General features: G+C 45.4%; 1 protein-coding gene across 1 annotated transcript in view; it reads right to left on the reverse strand.

The window, feature by feature from the left end:
• SNAPC4 (small nuclear RNA activating complex polypeptide 4) overlaps positions 1-18,298 on the reverse strand; it is a 676,731-nt gene that overhangs the window by 107,796 nt on the left and 550,637 nt on the right. The window contains exons 21-22 of the mRNA XM_069609574.1: positions 12,835-12,862; positions 1,175-3,903 (exon numbers count right to left, since the gene is read on the reverse strand). Of these exons, the coding sequence (XP_069465675.1) occupies positions 1,175-3,903; positions 12,835-12,862 (2,757 nt within the window). The remainder of the gene's footprint in view (positions 1-1,174; positions 3,904-12,834; positions 12,863-18,298) is intronic.

Here is an 18,298-nt window from a genome sequence, read left to right on the forward strand (position 1 = left end):
GCAATGCCATGCAGCAATGATAGAACATCTGCTACTATTTCATGTGCACTTTTTGAAGCATTAAAATGGCCTGGCCTGCCCTGTTGCTTTTAAATAAGGCTAAATGTTATGTAGCTGATATATTGCTTATTTAGAGCTTAACAAGTGACAGCCAGGCCAGCAAGGTCAGTAAAATTATTGCATGAAACAGTTCGATGTGTCATGCTCAAATGGGTAAACAGGTTTTCTTTTCAATCACCCTCAGACTCCAGCAATGAAAAAGGCAAATAGTGCTTACACAAAAGCAGAAAACAGACAATAATCACTAAAAAGTGAAAACTGTACCATGATCAGGAAAACCAAATTGTGGACATAAAGTGGAAATTAACCAATGTGCTAAAAGGGAAGCTATATTGGCCCAATGTCAAAAGTACAATAATTTAGCTTTTTATGACAGCCTAAAAAGGTGCCAGTTTCAGGAATCGTGCATGTCATGGTTACTCATTACGCGTCTCTCCAGATGTTTTGGACTACATATTTCATAATTCTTCATCACTGACTCGTCTGATGAGGGCTGATGGGAATTTAAATCCAGCACATCTGGAGGGGTCACACAATGAGTAACCTTGAGCCATAGAGGCTATAACCTCTAAAAAAATCGGGTGCATTTCAGGTAACCAAGATTTGAAAATGGTGAACATGTTTAATGTTGTGTCTGGGTTACCCAATAAAAAAAAGTAATAGGGAATGATGGATAACTAAAAAGGTACCCATATCATATCATCATATCATACCCAGCACATCCCTTTCTTAAATGGGACAGATCTCAATGACATTTCAATAGTCAAGCAGGTCCCTGGGACAGAAACGTAGGAAGGCACATTGGATGACACATTCCTATTGGTTTATCAAGCATGTATTTTTAAAGTGCAATACCACACCTTTGTATCAACAGATATTTTTAAAAGCACTTTGTGGGAACAAGACCATGTGCAAGAGATTTGACAATCGAGGTAAACCGCCTAAAGATATCATGAATTTGAAATTGATCACTTGCTCTTTGCGCTTCTTCATACGGAGGAATATTGTACAGCCCTCTGCTGCTTCGCAGATAGGCTTGTCCTTCGTAAATCCCAGACCTAGGTACAAAATTGTTACCAGGCACTACAAGTCACTCAGTATCGAACAGTCTTACCTGACTTGGAATAGCCTCCCTTTGAGATGCCCGAATGTCATCCGTTGTATTGTCCAGCGTCATTTCCAGCAAGAGATTTCTAGGTTTCACATCTCTATGTTCTGGTTCTTTGAATTCTTCATCAGTCGTATCCATTTCATCATATGTAGCACTGTCCTCATCGTCATCAGTGTCCCCATTTATAAAATGTTTTGTACGGAGTGTAGTTCTGACTCTTGGAGGAGCCAGTGTTGCTAGAAAGGCAGGCAGTGTAAACGCTGATAGGAACCTGGATTTCAAAAGGAGATATGCAGGGTTGTCCTTGAGTTTCTCCGTCACCAGTCCTTGAATGGCCTGCAGTCGTTCGTCTGCGGTCCTTTCCTGATCACCATCATGAGATGCTAGAAGACTAGTGGCATTGCTCTCCAATACATTTTTCTGCCGTAGAAGTCTTGACAGAGTTTTTAAGTTGCATGTAGAAGGTGGCAAGTATGGCAAGCCATCTTTCAACGGTGGAACCTGAACTCCTCGCTCTCCTGTTAGCCAACTCTTCACCTTTCCTTCCTCTTCCAAGGAAACTAGGCTCAAATCCAGTGTTTTCCTTGCAGCACTGGAGATAGGTGGCCGATTTTGACTTGCATCAGTACCAGGGACAGGGGGCACTGCTGGACTATATACAGGGATAGGAACAGAGTGCACGTTCAAGCTTTTTGCAGGACGAGGTACAGGTGGCACGGAAATGGGAGCACGAGCCACTGTTTGGTTTCTGGCAGGAATGGAAACAGGCTGCACTGACGGGGCTCTTGCACGAATAGGTACAGGCGTCGCTCTTCGGCCTCTCATGGGAATGGAAACTGGGGCCACGGTTTGACTCCTTGCAGGAACTGGTACAGTGGGCACAGTTTGGCGTTCCACAGGAATGGAAACAGGCTGCACTGAAGGGCCTCTTACACGAATAGGTAGAGGTGGCGCTCTTCGGCCTCTCACAGGAATGGAAACAGGGGCCATGTTTTTGTTTCCCATGGGAAGTTGTACAGGTGGCACTGTTGGGCCTCTCACAGGAATGGAAGCAGAGGGCACCGTTTGGCTTCTCACAGGTCTTTGTACATGTGGCACTGTTGGGGATCTTGCAGGAATAGGCTTCCTGGCAGGAATGCAAACAGGTCGCTCTGCTTGGTTTCTCACAGGAATAGAAACAGGCGACTTGTGTAGAATGGTGGGTGGCTCTATCACCTCTGGTTTAGTCGTGAATGGAAGGGTTGTGGCAACAGAAGTCATAGAGCGCTTGCATGCTTGAAGGACAGCATCAGTGGACTGGGGTGACAATGGCCTTTTTTTTGTTATACTTTGTGGCTCTTCATGCGCAGTTGGGCCCCCTTTACTTAAGCTGATTAGACTCAGAGAGCACAGCAGTTCAGCACTTGGTATAATCTTACTTGCTGTAGATGGCTTGGCACTGGAGGATGTGGAGGATGGCTCACTTGACTGACTGATAGAAGCTCCACAGGGCTTCCCAGAAATTACAGGTGCAGTCGTATTGGAGCAGCCTGAGGAAGCGGTCGAGATGGGCAATGCTTTTCCTAAGTGTCCCTCTGTGTTTGTTGAAGTAGAAGGAAGAGAAACAGAAGAAGACTTTGCTTCCAATGGCCCTTCTTTAGCTGACTTGCTGAACAAGGCCACTTCTTGTGAACTGGGCACAGCTAGGGTGCTTGTCACATTCGTGTCTGCTTTTTTTCCTATGTTATTATCTGAAGAACTAGCCACAGGTAGCGGACTATCTGGAGCTGTGTTTAAACCCATTTTGGACACGTCTTCCTGTTGTGTGGCGCCGGGAACTCCCAACAATGCTTGAAGCGCTACAGGAACAATCCCTTGTGGGGTTACCACCAAAGTAAAAGGCATCAGTTTATTGGTTAGACTTTGCGGCCCTCCCTGTGAGGGTAAACCTGCAGGCAGCAAAGTTAATAGATTCTGCTGTGTATAAATTGGAAGTGACGTACCAGGAGTAGGGGTTAAAGTTTTAGTTTCTGACATACCCAGGATGTCTTTCGTACTTGTTTCTGAAATTTGGTTTTCAACAGATAACACGCCTGGTGCCTGGATTGGCACACCAGCTTGATTTTGCAGAGAGGGGCATGCCAAGCTAGTCGCAAGTATTGTGGGGCTGCTCGTCTGAGATACTGATGCGGTGGAACTAGTCACAACCTGTTGTGCTTTTCCAAGTGTAGCACTATTGCTTGAGACGGCATTGATTTCGTGGGAGGAAGCCGAGCCATCTTCAGACTGTTGTGCCTCTGTCGAGAGATTAAGTGGCATAAGTGATGTAGACAATTTAGCTTGAGGGAGCACAGGCAAGGATGGGGCCAGTTCTCCAAGTTGCAGAGAAGATGAATTCTGAAGGGAGAACACTGACTGTGGCACGCTTGATCCTTGCTCGGGTTGCTGGCCAACCACTGACTGAGGAGCCACAATTTTTGGTTGGATGGGCACTGCATTCTGGACAGGTGCCATACCGGAAGACGCGTTTGATTCCTTCATCCTTTTCTCTCTCAGTAATTCAGACACGGTCTTAGGTTTCTCCTTTGGTGCACGGGCTGGACGACTGAAAAATTCTGGTCCATGCATCCTGTACCCTAGTGAGGATACATTTCCCTTTGGTTTTTCCGCAATAGATGCTGTAATGCTGGTGGTGGGCAGGGTCACCGCTGGCACAGGAATGCCCTTGGGAGGAAGGGACTGTACCGCACAGCCTAGAAAGAAGAAAACGAAAGTTTGGAATTGGGTGAATTCACACACACAAAGGGTTGCCCATATTCCTTTAAACAGTTCTAAGTTGTTATTGAAAAAGTTACAAACATAACGGCTGAGTATGTAGTCTGCACATATTTCACACCAACACAGGTCTTGTGCTACAAAGCTTCACAAACCCATGACAACTATGGGAAACCCATGGCCCTCGGTGCGGGGAGGAGGAAGCTGCGATGCTACACATGTTTTGGGCTTGCCCGGAGGTGGGAAGGTTTTGGACAGAGCTGAAGATACGCTTAGCAGGAAAAGGGATTACGCTGGATGTGAAGTCAGCTTGGGCATGCATGCTTGGGGGGTTTACCAGATCGCGCAACCTGAGGCACATCAGTAAGATGAAGGACCTGGCCTACATCCTGGCCAAACGGAGAATTGCAATGTGCTGGAAAGCAGCCCATCGGCCCAGAATTGAGATGTGGTGGGCAGACCTCATGAAGTGGGCAGAGGCTGAAACAGCTGTCTGGTATGAAGCAGTTAGCAGGGGAGGGGAGGAGGAGGTGGGACCCCTAATAGCATGGAGACAATTGGTGGCCTCAATGGCGGGCCCCTCCCAGGCCGACCATAGCGATGATGATACGGAAAAGATAATGGCAATAATTACGCCTGAATAAAAGACGATAACATGGATACAGGGGCTCGAGTTAAAGGGGTCGGAAGGGGGAGGACCGAAAATTGTAACTTGTAATGTAAGGCTGTGAAGCTTAAACACTCATTGTTTGTAATGTTTGAAGTGTTGTTTATAAAATAATAAAAATATATATTTTTTAAAACTAAGAAAAAAAACTATGGAAAACCCATGAACACCCAGGACATGAGGTGTGGACATTGAATGGACCTTCACTCCGGATGAGGGTATTTATTTTGACCTCATACACATTTCTCCGAGGCGCAAATGCAGTCTGATGGGCAAAGAGAGAACTACTAAAAGTTATTTAGCCCAAATGCTAGATTTCTAGGTAAACAACCTTGATACTGGTGTGAGAAACCTGAAGGTGCCTCACTTGCTAGTCCCGGTGGATTTGTCATCCAGGATCACCTGGGTGGGGGTCCTCAGGGAGTGGAAGTGGTACACCGATGAGCGAGACACAGTACATCCCTTCTTATAACACCTTTTCCCCATCCAAACACGTAGTATACTCAAAAACTCTACCCACCCCCCCTTTTCCAACACAAACTCCTTCTTAGATTGTGACAAACAACAGACAAACCCCAGAGCCATTTGCTTGACATGTCCCAACACAAGGGTCAGGCAAAGTCAAGCAATTGACCAGAATCACACACACACCTGATGGTCCTTTCCTTTCCCCACAGGGATAAAAGGTGGAGCATGAGAGCACAATACGAGCCAGGCTGATCGCACGACCAGAGAGCTAATTCAGCACAGCAGTTCAAGAGGAGGAGAAAGACGGCGCGAACCGATAGGGTGACAAGGAGAGAAGCGACCTTGCACTTTCCGAGCCAGGTCCGTGAAACCTCCACGGAAAGGAATCGTAAGACCACAAACAATAGCCAGTGTGTGTTGCAGCAGATGTCAACAGAACACAGGGCCCTCCTGCGCTGATAACCAAGCCGGTTCATCACAGCCCCTGAGTCGAGGGGAGAGCCGATAAGAAACTGAACTGTGTTCAACAAACGTAGCAAATGGCTAATTGAAGAAAGTACAAAGAACTGTAAATACGAGACCAGCTACAGAGGAGTCAGGCACCATGTGGGTGCTCACTCAGGAAACTCTGGGCAATTACCCTATTGTTGAAACTACCGTTACCAGAGGGCCTTGGGAAACGCGAGAAAGGGGTAAAAGTGGTCATACAGAGGTCTAGTAAAATCCTCTGTACAGTTGAAAGTCTTTGACCGGCAGATGATTGTGAAGCTAAGAGAAGTGAATCCTGCATCGGAAGAACTGTTCAAGGAATTGTGTGATTGGCAAAGTTGGCAAAAGTGAACCAGACGGAGGGATGCCCATGAAAAGGGGGCAAAGCCTAAAGTCCCAATGAATAGTGTGTTGACAAGAGTGAACACAACAGAGGGATGTCCACAGTGAACTGTTTAAAAAGACATTAAGATTCGTGAGTGCCAAGAAGTTGAGTTAACAAAAGCTATAGTGAACCCGACGGAAGGAAAGGCAAACATTTGAGAAGGGTCTGAGCCCGGAAGAAAGGGATCCAGGGTGGAGAAGGCATCACCCCATCGACCTGTGAACTACAACAGAGAAAACTTTTGAATACAAGCCAGGGTGAACCCGATGGACGGAGGCTGATATTCGAAAGGGGTCTGAGCCTGGAAGAGGGGGAACAGGGGTGAAGAGATTATCACTCAAGGTACAAACAAGAAGGAACTTTTGTTGATTATTTGGAGCCCATCAGATCCTCAGAAGCAAGAAGCTTATCTCCCGAAGGTCCTGATATTGCTAAGAAGTTTTCATCTGATCTGAGCCCGGAAGAGGGGATTCCAGGGGTGAAGGTCATCACCCAACATACATGCGAAAAGGAACATTTTGTTTATTATTTTGGATACATTAGGTCCTCGGAGGCCAGAGACTTTTTTTGCAGAAAAGAGACTTAACCACCGAAGGCCCTGATAGCTGAAAGTGGAATTGTTGGCTTGTGCTGGGAAAGCTCAAGCGTGTGCTGTGCTCCGGAATCCCACATTGTCCCATGCTCAAAACGTGGGGAAGGGAGACCCCCGTCTACCACATCCTGACTTATTATTTGTCTACACTTTTCTTTCTTGTGAACATTATCTCACTCTTTCTTGTATTTAGAGTAAGAATTGGCAATCGGATTTTCTTAGTATAGGCCCTTTTTCTATTTGACAAGCCGCCACGAGGACTGCCTTATTATTTTTTGATGGTTGTAGCTTGCTCCCATCTTAGGTTTAGGTTTAGATTAGGTGTTTTTCCAACCTTCGTATACAGTTTAATAAACACCCTTGAACTGTGTTCACTTATGTCTGTCTTTATTGTTGCCACCATGAGTTCCTTACACTAGGTACAGGGAAAAGAAGGTCGTCTTTGGTTGAAAAGGCAGCCAATAAAGGGTGCGTGGATGCATGAAAATGTAACTCATCAATTTAATTTTCACAAAGCTTTCCTTCACATCACCATAACATGGTATCTGCTGAGTAGCTTCTCTAAAAAAGGGAATCTGTTTCTTATGATTGACAGACTGTTTTACAGGCCATGCATGCATATGCACTGCAATCTCAGTTTCTGATGTTGGTATCCCAATAACTGTATGACTGCAGGAATCGTCATTCAAAAATCATAATAATACATTTGCTATTAGCAATACTTCCCATGAAATTGAAGGCGTGTAGCTTAATTTCCTTAATACATTGTGAGCAATCACTTTTCCCCAGGGGGGAGCCTTTCCCTGTGACGCTAGAGAAGTGAGCCAGCTATACAATACCCACCCTAGGGGTAGAGGCAAGTGGGACCTCTCCGATCAAGGAGCCTTTCCTGAGATGAGATACAGATCTCCTGTTGACTTAACATCGATTTGAGGCTGTTGACGAACGCTGGATAAGAGTCAAGGATAGCATTACCCGTAATCACTAAAGGGGTAGCCCATGCTAGGGCAGCACCTGTAAGATGGGAAACCAGAAACCCTATCTTGTCTTTGTCTGTAGGGAAGTATTTAGCCTTAAATGTGCACTGCACAGTCCAACTGTCCAAAACCTCTTTGAGCTTGTGTGGACTACCATCATACTTGCCGGTGGGTAATGAGGAGGGAGGTAATTCGGGGTTGGCCCGTGCTATCTGTTGTCTAAGATGGGTATTTTCCTGTTTGAGATTTTGGACCTCAAAAGACAAGGTTTGCATGGCAGCCATGAGCTGCTGCATCTGCTGTTCCATGGTGTCTGCTTGTGGGCGTCGCCATCTGTGACAAATTAGGTTGGAATATGCAGGTTGCCACCAACCTGAGCAGATGGCAATTCCTTGATGACAGGAAAACCCCCCTGCGACTCTGCCTGATTCAGACAGAAACTGGCGAGGAGCAAAATCCCCAGGGAAACCCTCTGGGGGGTAAAAAACCCTGTGCTGGAATTGAGAGCAAAGGTTGTGACAACACTTCGATCTTCGGACCCACGGACTGGAGATTACTGGACTGGAAACTTCCAAAGGCAGAGATGTTGCTACCTTCTGTTGGAAAAAAGGGAAAGGGTAAGTAGGGATGTGGAGAAGAAATGGGACAGAATATGAAGAGAGGAAGTGGATTGCACCTGAGACTATATATGCGAGTCCTTATTCAGTCTGCAGCTGAGGCGTATGTGGACCTGGACATCTTTCCCAAAGAATGGTGTGTTCTATAGAGGCAGATGAAAAGTAAGAAAGAGGAAGTTTCCTGAATCCAATTAAATACCTGCTCCCTCCCCGGTAGACTTACTGGGCTACACGTGTTGCAGAAGATTGGCGTTTCCACACTGACTACGTGGTCGTCGGAGGAAGGGGCAAAGCTCCTTTCGCAAAATCTCTGTGGAGACAGAGGGGTTAGCTCTTCTGTACGGTCAAGGCTGAGATAGATTTGAACTGAGACTTATCCCTACCGTGTTCTAAATTCCCTGCGAGTCAAGAATGATGGAAAACTGAATTTGACATCCGTGTTGGAGACGTGGTACGGGCAGACGTGATCGGACAGTGGGTAAGTCTGAGAACCAGGAGTGGACGAAACCACAGAGTTGGCTGATCTGTAACAGGAAAGAAAGGTAAGCGTAGAAGAAACACAAGTGACAGGTAGGTTAGTTTCCATAGGAAGCAAAACTTACGGAGCGTCTAGTACAAGAGCAGCGACGCGCCAGGAAACAGGAACAGGCAGAATATAATTTGTCACATGATCACTGGTGGGCAGAGTCCACCCATTAGCAGGAGCGGACAGGCTCGCTGTACAGGAACAGCGCTTCCCGGCAGCCATGTTCGATCACCATAACGCACCAGCGTATCGAATGCGGCCGCGGCGCCACCATGACCAGCGTGGTAATGAGATGTAACAGAGAAGGCAATTGACCGTCGCCCGATAGCCTACTGGCCCATTGAAGCATCCCAACTCCAATACAGGTGACGGGAGTTGAGGAAAGTCTGGGAGGGAGCGGGCGCGCTGTTTAAAAAACTCTTTAGGCATTTCATGAAACTTAAGGCAACAATGGTGAACAGTGAATAATATGAACTGAGAACACCTACCTCAGCAGTTGGGAGGATACAGTGTCCATGAACCAGAGACCCCAACTCCCTAAAATGCCATAAAAGGGGGTTGTCTTATCGACCCTGGAAAGTACAGCAAAAGGGGTTTAAAAGGGATGGAGGCCTGGGGATAGTTCATGCTCTCCTTCTCTATCCAAACATTGAGTGGCTGGGAAACCCTTGCCAAAGGAGAGATGCACTGTAAACAACCCAGAAACATCTAGGGCTGGACCATTGAGACAAACCCTAATCATCTTCTGTCGAAACCACTGTTACTCATTGCTGATTGGCCAACACCAGATCCGGCCAAAAGTCCAGTTTTTTCAACTGATGATCTTAACCTTGCCTTCCTCAGAGATGAGAAGAAAACGGTTAACATTGTCATTTCCTCTGAGCTTCAAACAACCAGAAAATAGAAAATCCTTTGAGACTGTAAAATAAAAAGGGAGAAAATCGTAAGCCTATTTGTGATATAGTTCCGAGTCTGGTTCCACAGGAGTATGATGAAGAGTCTAAAGGGACTCCGGGGAACAGTTTAATTGTCCTAGTGGGGCGGATCAAGAATTGTAGATAAACAGAGAGATTGTGAAAACCTCCAAAAGTGAGCAACAAATCTTTTTGGGAACTGTGAGAGACGTTGCAGAAACCAGCTTGGAGAAGGGTTATGAAGAACCTGGAACTTTTGTTTTGAACAACCTGAGAGGTGTTTTGACATCCAGGAGAAGGCAGTCATTATCCTGGATTACGAAGAGTAGCTGGACTTTACAGTGTTTTGTTGTTGCGACCTGGAGGGTGCATTTTTGTTTTGACTTACATGGACTTCCTGACAAATTTAGGTAAGGAAATCCCCTTGGAGTTAGGGATAGATAGGTTTGGTTTGAATTTAATAAAAGAAAAATTACTATAGAAACCTATAGCAACCACTATTGCACCACTTGGCCAGTCTCTTCATTCCTTGTCGCCACAGAAACCCCAAGGAAATGAGGATTGCGTGACTGATGGAGTGACCAATATACAGTGGACTGTGCAGTTCTGCAACAACTCTGAGACCACAGAGCCTCTGTCATAGCAGAACTGATGCAGAGGAAGGAAATGAACCAGAGCGACACCAGGAACCAACCTGACTGAGAAAGAACAGTTTCCGTCCTACACACAGGCCCGGTGAAGCGAACATCAAGACAAGAAAGTAACAGGGACAGAGGGAGACCCGGGAGGGATAATGAACAGAATGAATATATGAATCCTATTTGTCCAAGTAATTGTTAAGAGAGGAACTCGAATGTGAATCTTTACTGGCACAACCATACTCGTCCCAGTAATAATGAAGAAGGGAAGACAAGCGTGAATCATTACTAGTTCGATCATATTCATCCCAGCAATTGTGAAAAAAGTCAAATGTGAATCATTACTGGCATAATCCTACTCGTCCCAGTAATTATGAAGAGAGGAAGTCAAGTGTGAATCATTACTGGTCCTATCATACTGGTCCCAGTAATTGAGAAGACAGAAAGTCAAGTGTAACTCATTACTGGTAAAATCATACTTGTCCCTGTAATATTGAAGAGTGGAAACCAAGTGAGGATCATTTTTGAAACCTTCAAATTCATCCTAGTAATAGGCGAGAGTGCAAAGAAAACAAGAACTGTTTTGAAAGTGTTGTTAACTGGCTCAACCAGAAAAAAGAATGGACATTGTGTTAAGAAAGAGATATAAGGATATTAATACCTAAGTCAGGAACATTCATAATCGTCCCGGGGAGAGTATAGAGAAAAGAAGAAACCTGTTGAAAGTGTTGCTAACTGGCCCAGATGGAAAACAGAGTGGACAGTGAGAGAGAAAGAAACCATTTGCGAAAGTATTGTTTACTGACCCAATCAGGAAAAGAGCAGACCTTATTTCAAGACAGAGTACCTTGTATTAAGAAAGAGTAAAAAGGATAGCAAGTCAAGAGACAGAGAAAAGGAACGTTAGAAGACAAAAGCAAGGTGTCAAGGACATTAAAAAAGCTGAAGAATATTATTTTTGAAATATATGAACTTATTAAAGTAGTTGCTTAGGACTACCTAAGAATCACCTACTAAAGTGACTTTGCTGAGAAGCAGAACACAGGAGAAAGGAGTTCCTTTTGAATAGTTGCAGGGACAGAGTAGATTACATTTGGACAACACACAGTTTTCCTTTGAGACTCAACAACGACTGACAAATACCACAGTTAGTTTGTGTTAGGTGGGGAAAAACCATAGCTTTGGGATAGTTAAGAGTTATAACTTTTCATTTCTCAAAATAAAGTATATAAAATGGAAGAAATTTGCCTCTGTCCTTCTGACACCCCTCAACATGCACACTGTGATTTAGAAATGTCATTAAATGTAATATGTACATCTGTCTATGATATAACGATTTTAATATCTGAAATAATAGTTTCATAATATCTCAATGGGTTATAGAGGTGTATTATTTTGTCATACTGCTAAATTTGAGTATATTATATACTGCTACACAATGCATCATGTAAATGAAAACTTGTATTGGCAATGTTGAATGGTATAAATAATTGCAACAGTGATTGACTGATGTATTGGTAGGTGCCTCCCTTTGCCTTTCACTGGTCTCCATTTAGCCTCTATTTTCATCTTGCCTCTCGGCTGATTACCATGAGGTAACCACACCACATGATACTGCATCAGACCTCAATGTGAACTTCCGAGGACCTCCTCTCCCTTTCCTTGAACATAGCCTTGCAATGAATCCCAAAAAGGCCGACGATGACAGCTCATTGACAATGCCCCAAAAATATGTTTTGTGACGGGCTAACAGTACTCCCTCTCTGGTACTCTATCAATGGGACCAATTAATTTTGCACTCTTAAGTTCCTCTCTGTAGCACTTTTAGTCTGTTTGCGTCTGAGTAGCATGAGGGTAACACCAGGAGCAGCATATAAACATCATACCCTTAAAGAAAGTGCTGCACGTTGACAACCACCCTTTCTACCCATTCCCCAGATCCACCTCCACGCCTTCTTTCAGACATCTGGAAGAAAGCTCACAGTAAGCCGAGACCAGCATACATTTGTAAATCCTCAATTCTAGAATAAGGCCAAGGCCTCACCTCCCCACGCTCCCCTTTGCATGTCATTCACATCCCTAACCCATGCCACTACCTCCCACAATGCAACATTGTATTTTTAATGCAAACCTGCAGCTAGATCTCCAGATTGAAGTTCTATTTCCCTCAGCACTTCCTTCCACTGCAATACCCACTTAAAGTTGATAACTTCACTGTCAGGTTTACAAAGTGACCTCAGAAACTCTTTACTCTAAAGAGGAAGAGCTATAACGGTAACACCGAGTATCGTGGTTGGTCCCTACACCAACAGCATCAAAAGCAGCCTACAGAGATATTTGCAGAGTGTGCAATAACTTCCACTGTCCAACTAACCACTCTCTCAAGCCCCACTATCTTTGTTTCATGTGCCTCTACCAGTATTATTTTGGCATCTATTTCTCTTGCAACCTAAATTATGAAGCTATTTATGAATGATTTGTGACCATCATAATGAATTATATTTGGAAACTTCGGCTTTTATTCCTTCACTCTTCTTCTTAAGACATGAGCAGTGGTTTGATGAATGGCAGAGGAAACACAAACATGTCCATGTAATATTTAGCACTTGAAACAAAGATAAAGAGCATAACTATACCTGGAGGGCTCTGAAGACTGGCAGACTTCTGCAAAAGAAAGCAAAGAAGCAGAATAAAGAGTACATTCATGAACCTATTCATAAACAGATACATTGGAACATGTATTCAGGGTAGATAGCGTGCTCCACCACGGGATCTTCATTGATATTCATAAGCGTTGAATATTGCGGCATTGGTGCAGGATCTCTGAATACTTAGAGAGAAGCCTCCCCTCAATTAAATCAAATTCACATTTTTGGGAAGCCTGTCTGGGTTCTTTATAACTTTTTCCCAATCATAATTTACCATTATTAAGCACTTCATCAACTTTTCATCTTAAATTCACCTGAGAGGTAGAAATTATGCATTGGTAATAGTCTATCTATGGATTCTCCTCCCAGAGATGCCTTGTCTTGATACATTTTCCCCTCAGCATCAGCTGCCTGGTAAATTTCAACAGGGGCTTTAGTGTGGCTCAACATCGTCTCTTGACTCCTTCGTGTATCGACCGCACCACTCCTCAACTACGAATGGGACGTTGGTCACTGTGCTTAAGGAATGCATTATGCCCCTCACCTCAGTTCCCCACCTTTTCTCCCAGACTCAGTTGAGTGAGGAACAAAAGCCAATTAGGCAAAACAAGTCCCAAACCAGGACACAAAGATTCTTTATTTTTTACAAAGCAGCGCTCCGCACACTCTCTTGAACGCTCAATCACAAATAACGAAGAATAGAAAACAAACACACCAACAAACTCGTTGCAGCCTCTATAGAGGGGTAGGCAGGGAGAGTGAAGAGGAATCTCTGGGAGGAGAATCCATAAAAGTACATTACCGGTAAGTTATTTTTCCTTCAATGGATTGCCTTCTCCCATAGATTCCTCATCTTGATAGTCTCCCAAAGCAGTGCCCTTAGCAGGAGGAGGGAATGGAAGCTAAACCAAGAAACTGTGCAGCACCACCTTATCAAAACGGGCATCAGTGCCTTGAGCCTTGTGCAAGCTGTAGTGTTTGGTAAAAGTATGTAACAACACCCACGTTGCAGCCTGATGAATGTCTCTCCCTGGCACTCCTCTCTGAAAGTCTGATGAAGCCACTGCAGCCCTGATGCAGTGAGCCCTTAAACCTGGCTGCACTTCTTTACCTGCTTCCTGGTAGCATCCAGCTTTGCATAATACAATCCAGAAAAATGGTCTATTTTGTAATGACTCGTCCGAGCCAAGACTGGGGAAAAAGCACCAAAGAGCCAATTGCCCCTCTTGATGGCCCTAGCCCTAGCCAGGTAGAAACTCAACGCCTTCTTAGGATCAAGCCTATGGAGCCTCTCATCCTCCTTGGAATGGTGAGGTGTCAGGAAAAACACTGCAGGGTCCACCCCTTGAGTAGTGTGAAACTCTGAAGCCACCGTCAGAAAGAAATTGGGACGGTCTTTCAAGGACATCTTCTCCTTAAAGAACTTTAGGAATGGTGGTCACTGACACATCTAGCAGACGTGATCACCAACAAGAAGGCGGTCTTCAGATTAAGGAGTCTAAAATAAACAGAATGCAACGGCTCAAAAGGAACGCCATCAAAAATGTCAGAACCAGATACAAATCCAAAGCCAGGACAAGGAATGGCATAGGAGGGAATTTATTCAGAAGGCCCTTCGGAAACTGGCCAACCACAGGTAAGGAAAAGAAGGAGCCCCACCACAGTGTGCTCTTGAAAAGAGATAGAGAAGCCAGATAGCCTTTAACCGTGCCCACTTGAAGGGCTGACTTGGCAAAGATCAACAAGAACTCCATCACAGTGGGGGTTGGGCTTGCCAAAGGGTCTGCCCTTTTCTCCTTACACCATACCAGAAACTTTCCCCACCTGCACGTATACAGTGACCTAGTGGAAGGTCTGTATGCAGTCATCAATACCTCCAACTCCTCATTGTCCAGGTCCCTGCGCTTACCTTAGCATTTGAAGAGCAATGCATGCAGATTGAGGGGTTCCATGTTCGGGTGATGCACCCTACCATCCAACTGGGACAATAGGTCCGGTCTCGGAGGAAGCCAGAGGTGTGGCCAAACGGGCAATTACAGAAGGTCTGGTTACCTTGTCCTCCTCGCCCAATCCAGGGTGATTAGGATCAGGCGGGCCCAGAAACTCCTCAACCTCCTGAGAACCCATGAAATGTCAGGTATTGGCAGGAACACATAGTGGAGCTCGAAGAACACTCCACTAGAAAAGCGTTCCCCAATGACACAAAATCCGGTGTAAATTCCCTCGAGCAGAACTGTCTGCATTTCACGTTGTCCTTCGTGGCAAACAGGTCCACCGGTCGGGTTCCCCCCTAGGATCCGGGCAATTTTCGTGCTTATGAGAGGCCATGCTCTTCCTGCTCAGAGCAACTGCCAACCAGTGTTTCTCTCATCATTCAACTCTTCCTTCCTGTTCTCTCTCAAACTTCTATGATGGGCGTGGGCTTGATATTCTATTCACTGTTTTATAAATATTAATACAAATTCCACGAACAAGAAGGACAAGTTTTTACTTGTAATCTGGGATAGGTTGGATTTGGTGTCCTTGAGGGGTCAATTGCGGGTTAGGCAAGGCGGCTCCATTTAAAAGCAAACTCTTCCCCGAAAAGCCAGCTGCTTGCAGTTGTGGGGTCTGACAGCAGGATTAAATGAGCATGTGGTGGAGGTGATTTTACCTGTATGGCTAACATAACAAATGAGGCTATAGATTGGCATCCTAACTTTAAATCAGGCACAAAGTATGCTACTATGAAAGCCTGCTTTAGCAAGAATTATGAACAATGGGAATGTACTATTAAGATTTCGACATTGATAGGCGATCATAGTTACCAATATATATCTAATGTTACGCATAGTTATCTAAGAATGCAGCCCTACCTGTTCCAGACCCCTAGCCTGGCGGTCCGCAGCTTAATATTAAGACTATGTACAAATCAATTATCTCTTTTTGTCTATCTTAGTGCCTTCTTTAAGATTCCCTTGGCACAAAGAGAATGTCAAATATGTAGACTAGCGGCACGATTGAGACCCCGAAACATGTTTTCACCGAATGCCAAGTACTGGGCCCCATTTACATGATTTAGTTAGGTGAATATGTTCAGTTATGACTCGATAAAAAGTGATACGTTTTGGAATTATTGTTTAAACATTTAATCCCAGAGTCTACAAATCATGTTGTATTGGATCTGGCGACATTGTAAAAACTGTTACCCGTAGACAGTAAGATATATCACTTAAGGTGAGACTGATACATTTGAGTGACTATATGCCTATTCTGATCGACAGTAAAGAGATGCCGGTATGGGTCAATCTTAATTACCTACTCAGTAATGATGATAATTTGGTATAAATATGGGTTTTTAATGACACAGTTAGAGTACCCCTAAATTCTGTTGCCCCGGTGCCTTTGGATCTTAAATGGACTGTGTTGTGTTCTGTGAATGTATCGTTAGTGAATGTGGGGAGTACATTATGTTATGTTATGATTTCATAAATGTAACATATTTTATAAACGTGTTTAAAATTATTTCATAAATGTATTTTTATCTCGTTGATGGATTGGATTGTTTATTAGCCTTAGTTTTAGTCCTAGTTTTAGTTTATGGTTGAAATGGTTTTAGCTCAAATGTTAAATGTGATTTAAATTCTATGTTATGTAAATATTATTATAGAATCAAATACAAATAAATACTACGTGATCTTAATACTCCAGCAAGGGTATCTTGATTAAATTCATGAACAACCACCCTGCAATGCAGTTTGACAGAGTCCACAGGGTGGGCCTGCGATCTGCCTATCCAGGGTCCAGACCGCGAGATGTGCTGGTGGCCTTCCATAGCTATGCAATGAAGGAGAAGGTTATGGAAAGAGCGAGGAAGGCAACCTCTATCACCTACAATGGCCAAGAAATATCACTGTACAAGGACCTGGCGAGAAGCACCCTAATTAAGCGGCGCCGGATGGGGCCGGTTCTGTCCTTCCTTAGATCGCAGCAAATCCGGTACAGGTGGACCCACCCTTTTGGTTTGTCTTTCATGTGGCAAGGTTCCCAGCATAAGATCACGACCTGCGACCAAGGGATGTCTTTGCTGGGCCTGGAGGGGCAGACCCTGCCCCTATTAGAAGGCCCAGATGAAACCCCGGCAACTCGAAAGCCATGGGAATGGTCTACAGCCAAGCGCAGGAGAGGTCGCAGGAGACCCATGAACTATAGTCGCGGTGCTAGCGACTGGGTGACGGGGCAATGCGGTCCTGAGACTATCCGTGGTGGTGCTCGGTTAACGATAAAAGCCCGGGGAGGGCATTACCGACAGCTGTTTTCTAGGGGTTGTTGGGTTGTTTGCATGAGTTGTGTGGGATACGGGTTGGGGTGGGGTGGCCGGGAGTCTTGGAATGGGGAAGGGTTTCCCTGCGTTGGGAGTTTCCGGGTTGGTTAATGGGTCCGGCTCTCGTGGCAATTTCACGAGGGGGGCTGAGGGCCAGTCGTTCCCGCCTGGAGGGGGAAGGGAGAGGGAGGGGAACTGGGTAGGGGGGGTGGGAGAAGTTCTAGATCCAGGGCTCAGGGCGCCCCGATTAGGCACGGTGCTCTTGGTATGCTCATGTTGCAAACAATTAGCTCACCACTTGAGGAGCTGCTCACAGGGCTTTTCAGAGTTATTATGTTCCACATGACTCAGGCTAATGGTTAGTTCCCAGGTTGTAAAATTTCTTTCCCTAAACGTAAACGGTCTCAACTCCTCAGTTAAGCGGAGAAGAGTCGAGAAGTTTCTCAGGAGGGAGCAGCCCCTGTTAGTGACCTTGCAAGAGACCCACGTACACACCAAGGACTCTCAGAGAATTAGATTCTGGGGCTACTCCAAACTGGTTCAGGCCACGCAAGCCTCCAAGAAAGGGGGGGGTCTTAATTGCTCTACGGGACGGATCGGGTCTTTCCATTAGAGATATGCAGAAGGATACTCAGGGGCGGTATTTGGCCATCCTAATGGAGGGCCTGGGCGAGATCTTCACGGTGGCAAGCCTATATGCCCCTAACCAGGCCCAGGATGACTTCCTACAAAAGTCTCTCACGAGACTGGGGAATTTCGCTGTGGGTAACATTGCCCTTATGGGGGACTTTTACATGGCTTGGGATCCCGCTATAGATAGGAGCTCCACATTGTGGGGGAGTCAGAACGGCCCATCAGGGGATCTGGTTAGGAAAATGCAGGATTTGGCCCTAGTGGACACCTGGTGGGAGATTTACGGTCAGATGAGGGGGTGCACATTCTTCTCACATGTCCACCGGTTGCACTCCCGGATAGACTACGCCTGGATCTCAAAGCCACTGTTAGGGAGGGCGATGGCACTGGAGATAGGATTGATCGCGTTGGGGGATCACGCCCCGCTCACGCTGATAATGGCAGTCCCCAGGGATCCCCGTCTGTCTGGAAAGGGAGGTACCTTGTCCCGCTGTTTAGAGACCCGGTCTTGGTCGG

Source organism: Ambystoma mexicanum, chromosome 8 (genome assembly GCF_040938575.1).
Source record: "Ambystoma mexicanum isolate Mex_15411 chromosome 8, UKY_AmexF1_1, whole genome shotgun sequence".
NCBI classification, from domain to species: Eukaryota; Metazoa; Chordata; class Amphibia; order Caudata; family Ambystomatidae; genus Ambystoma; species Ambystoma mexicanum.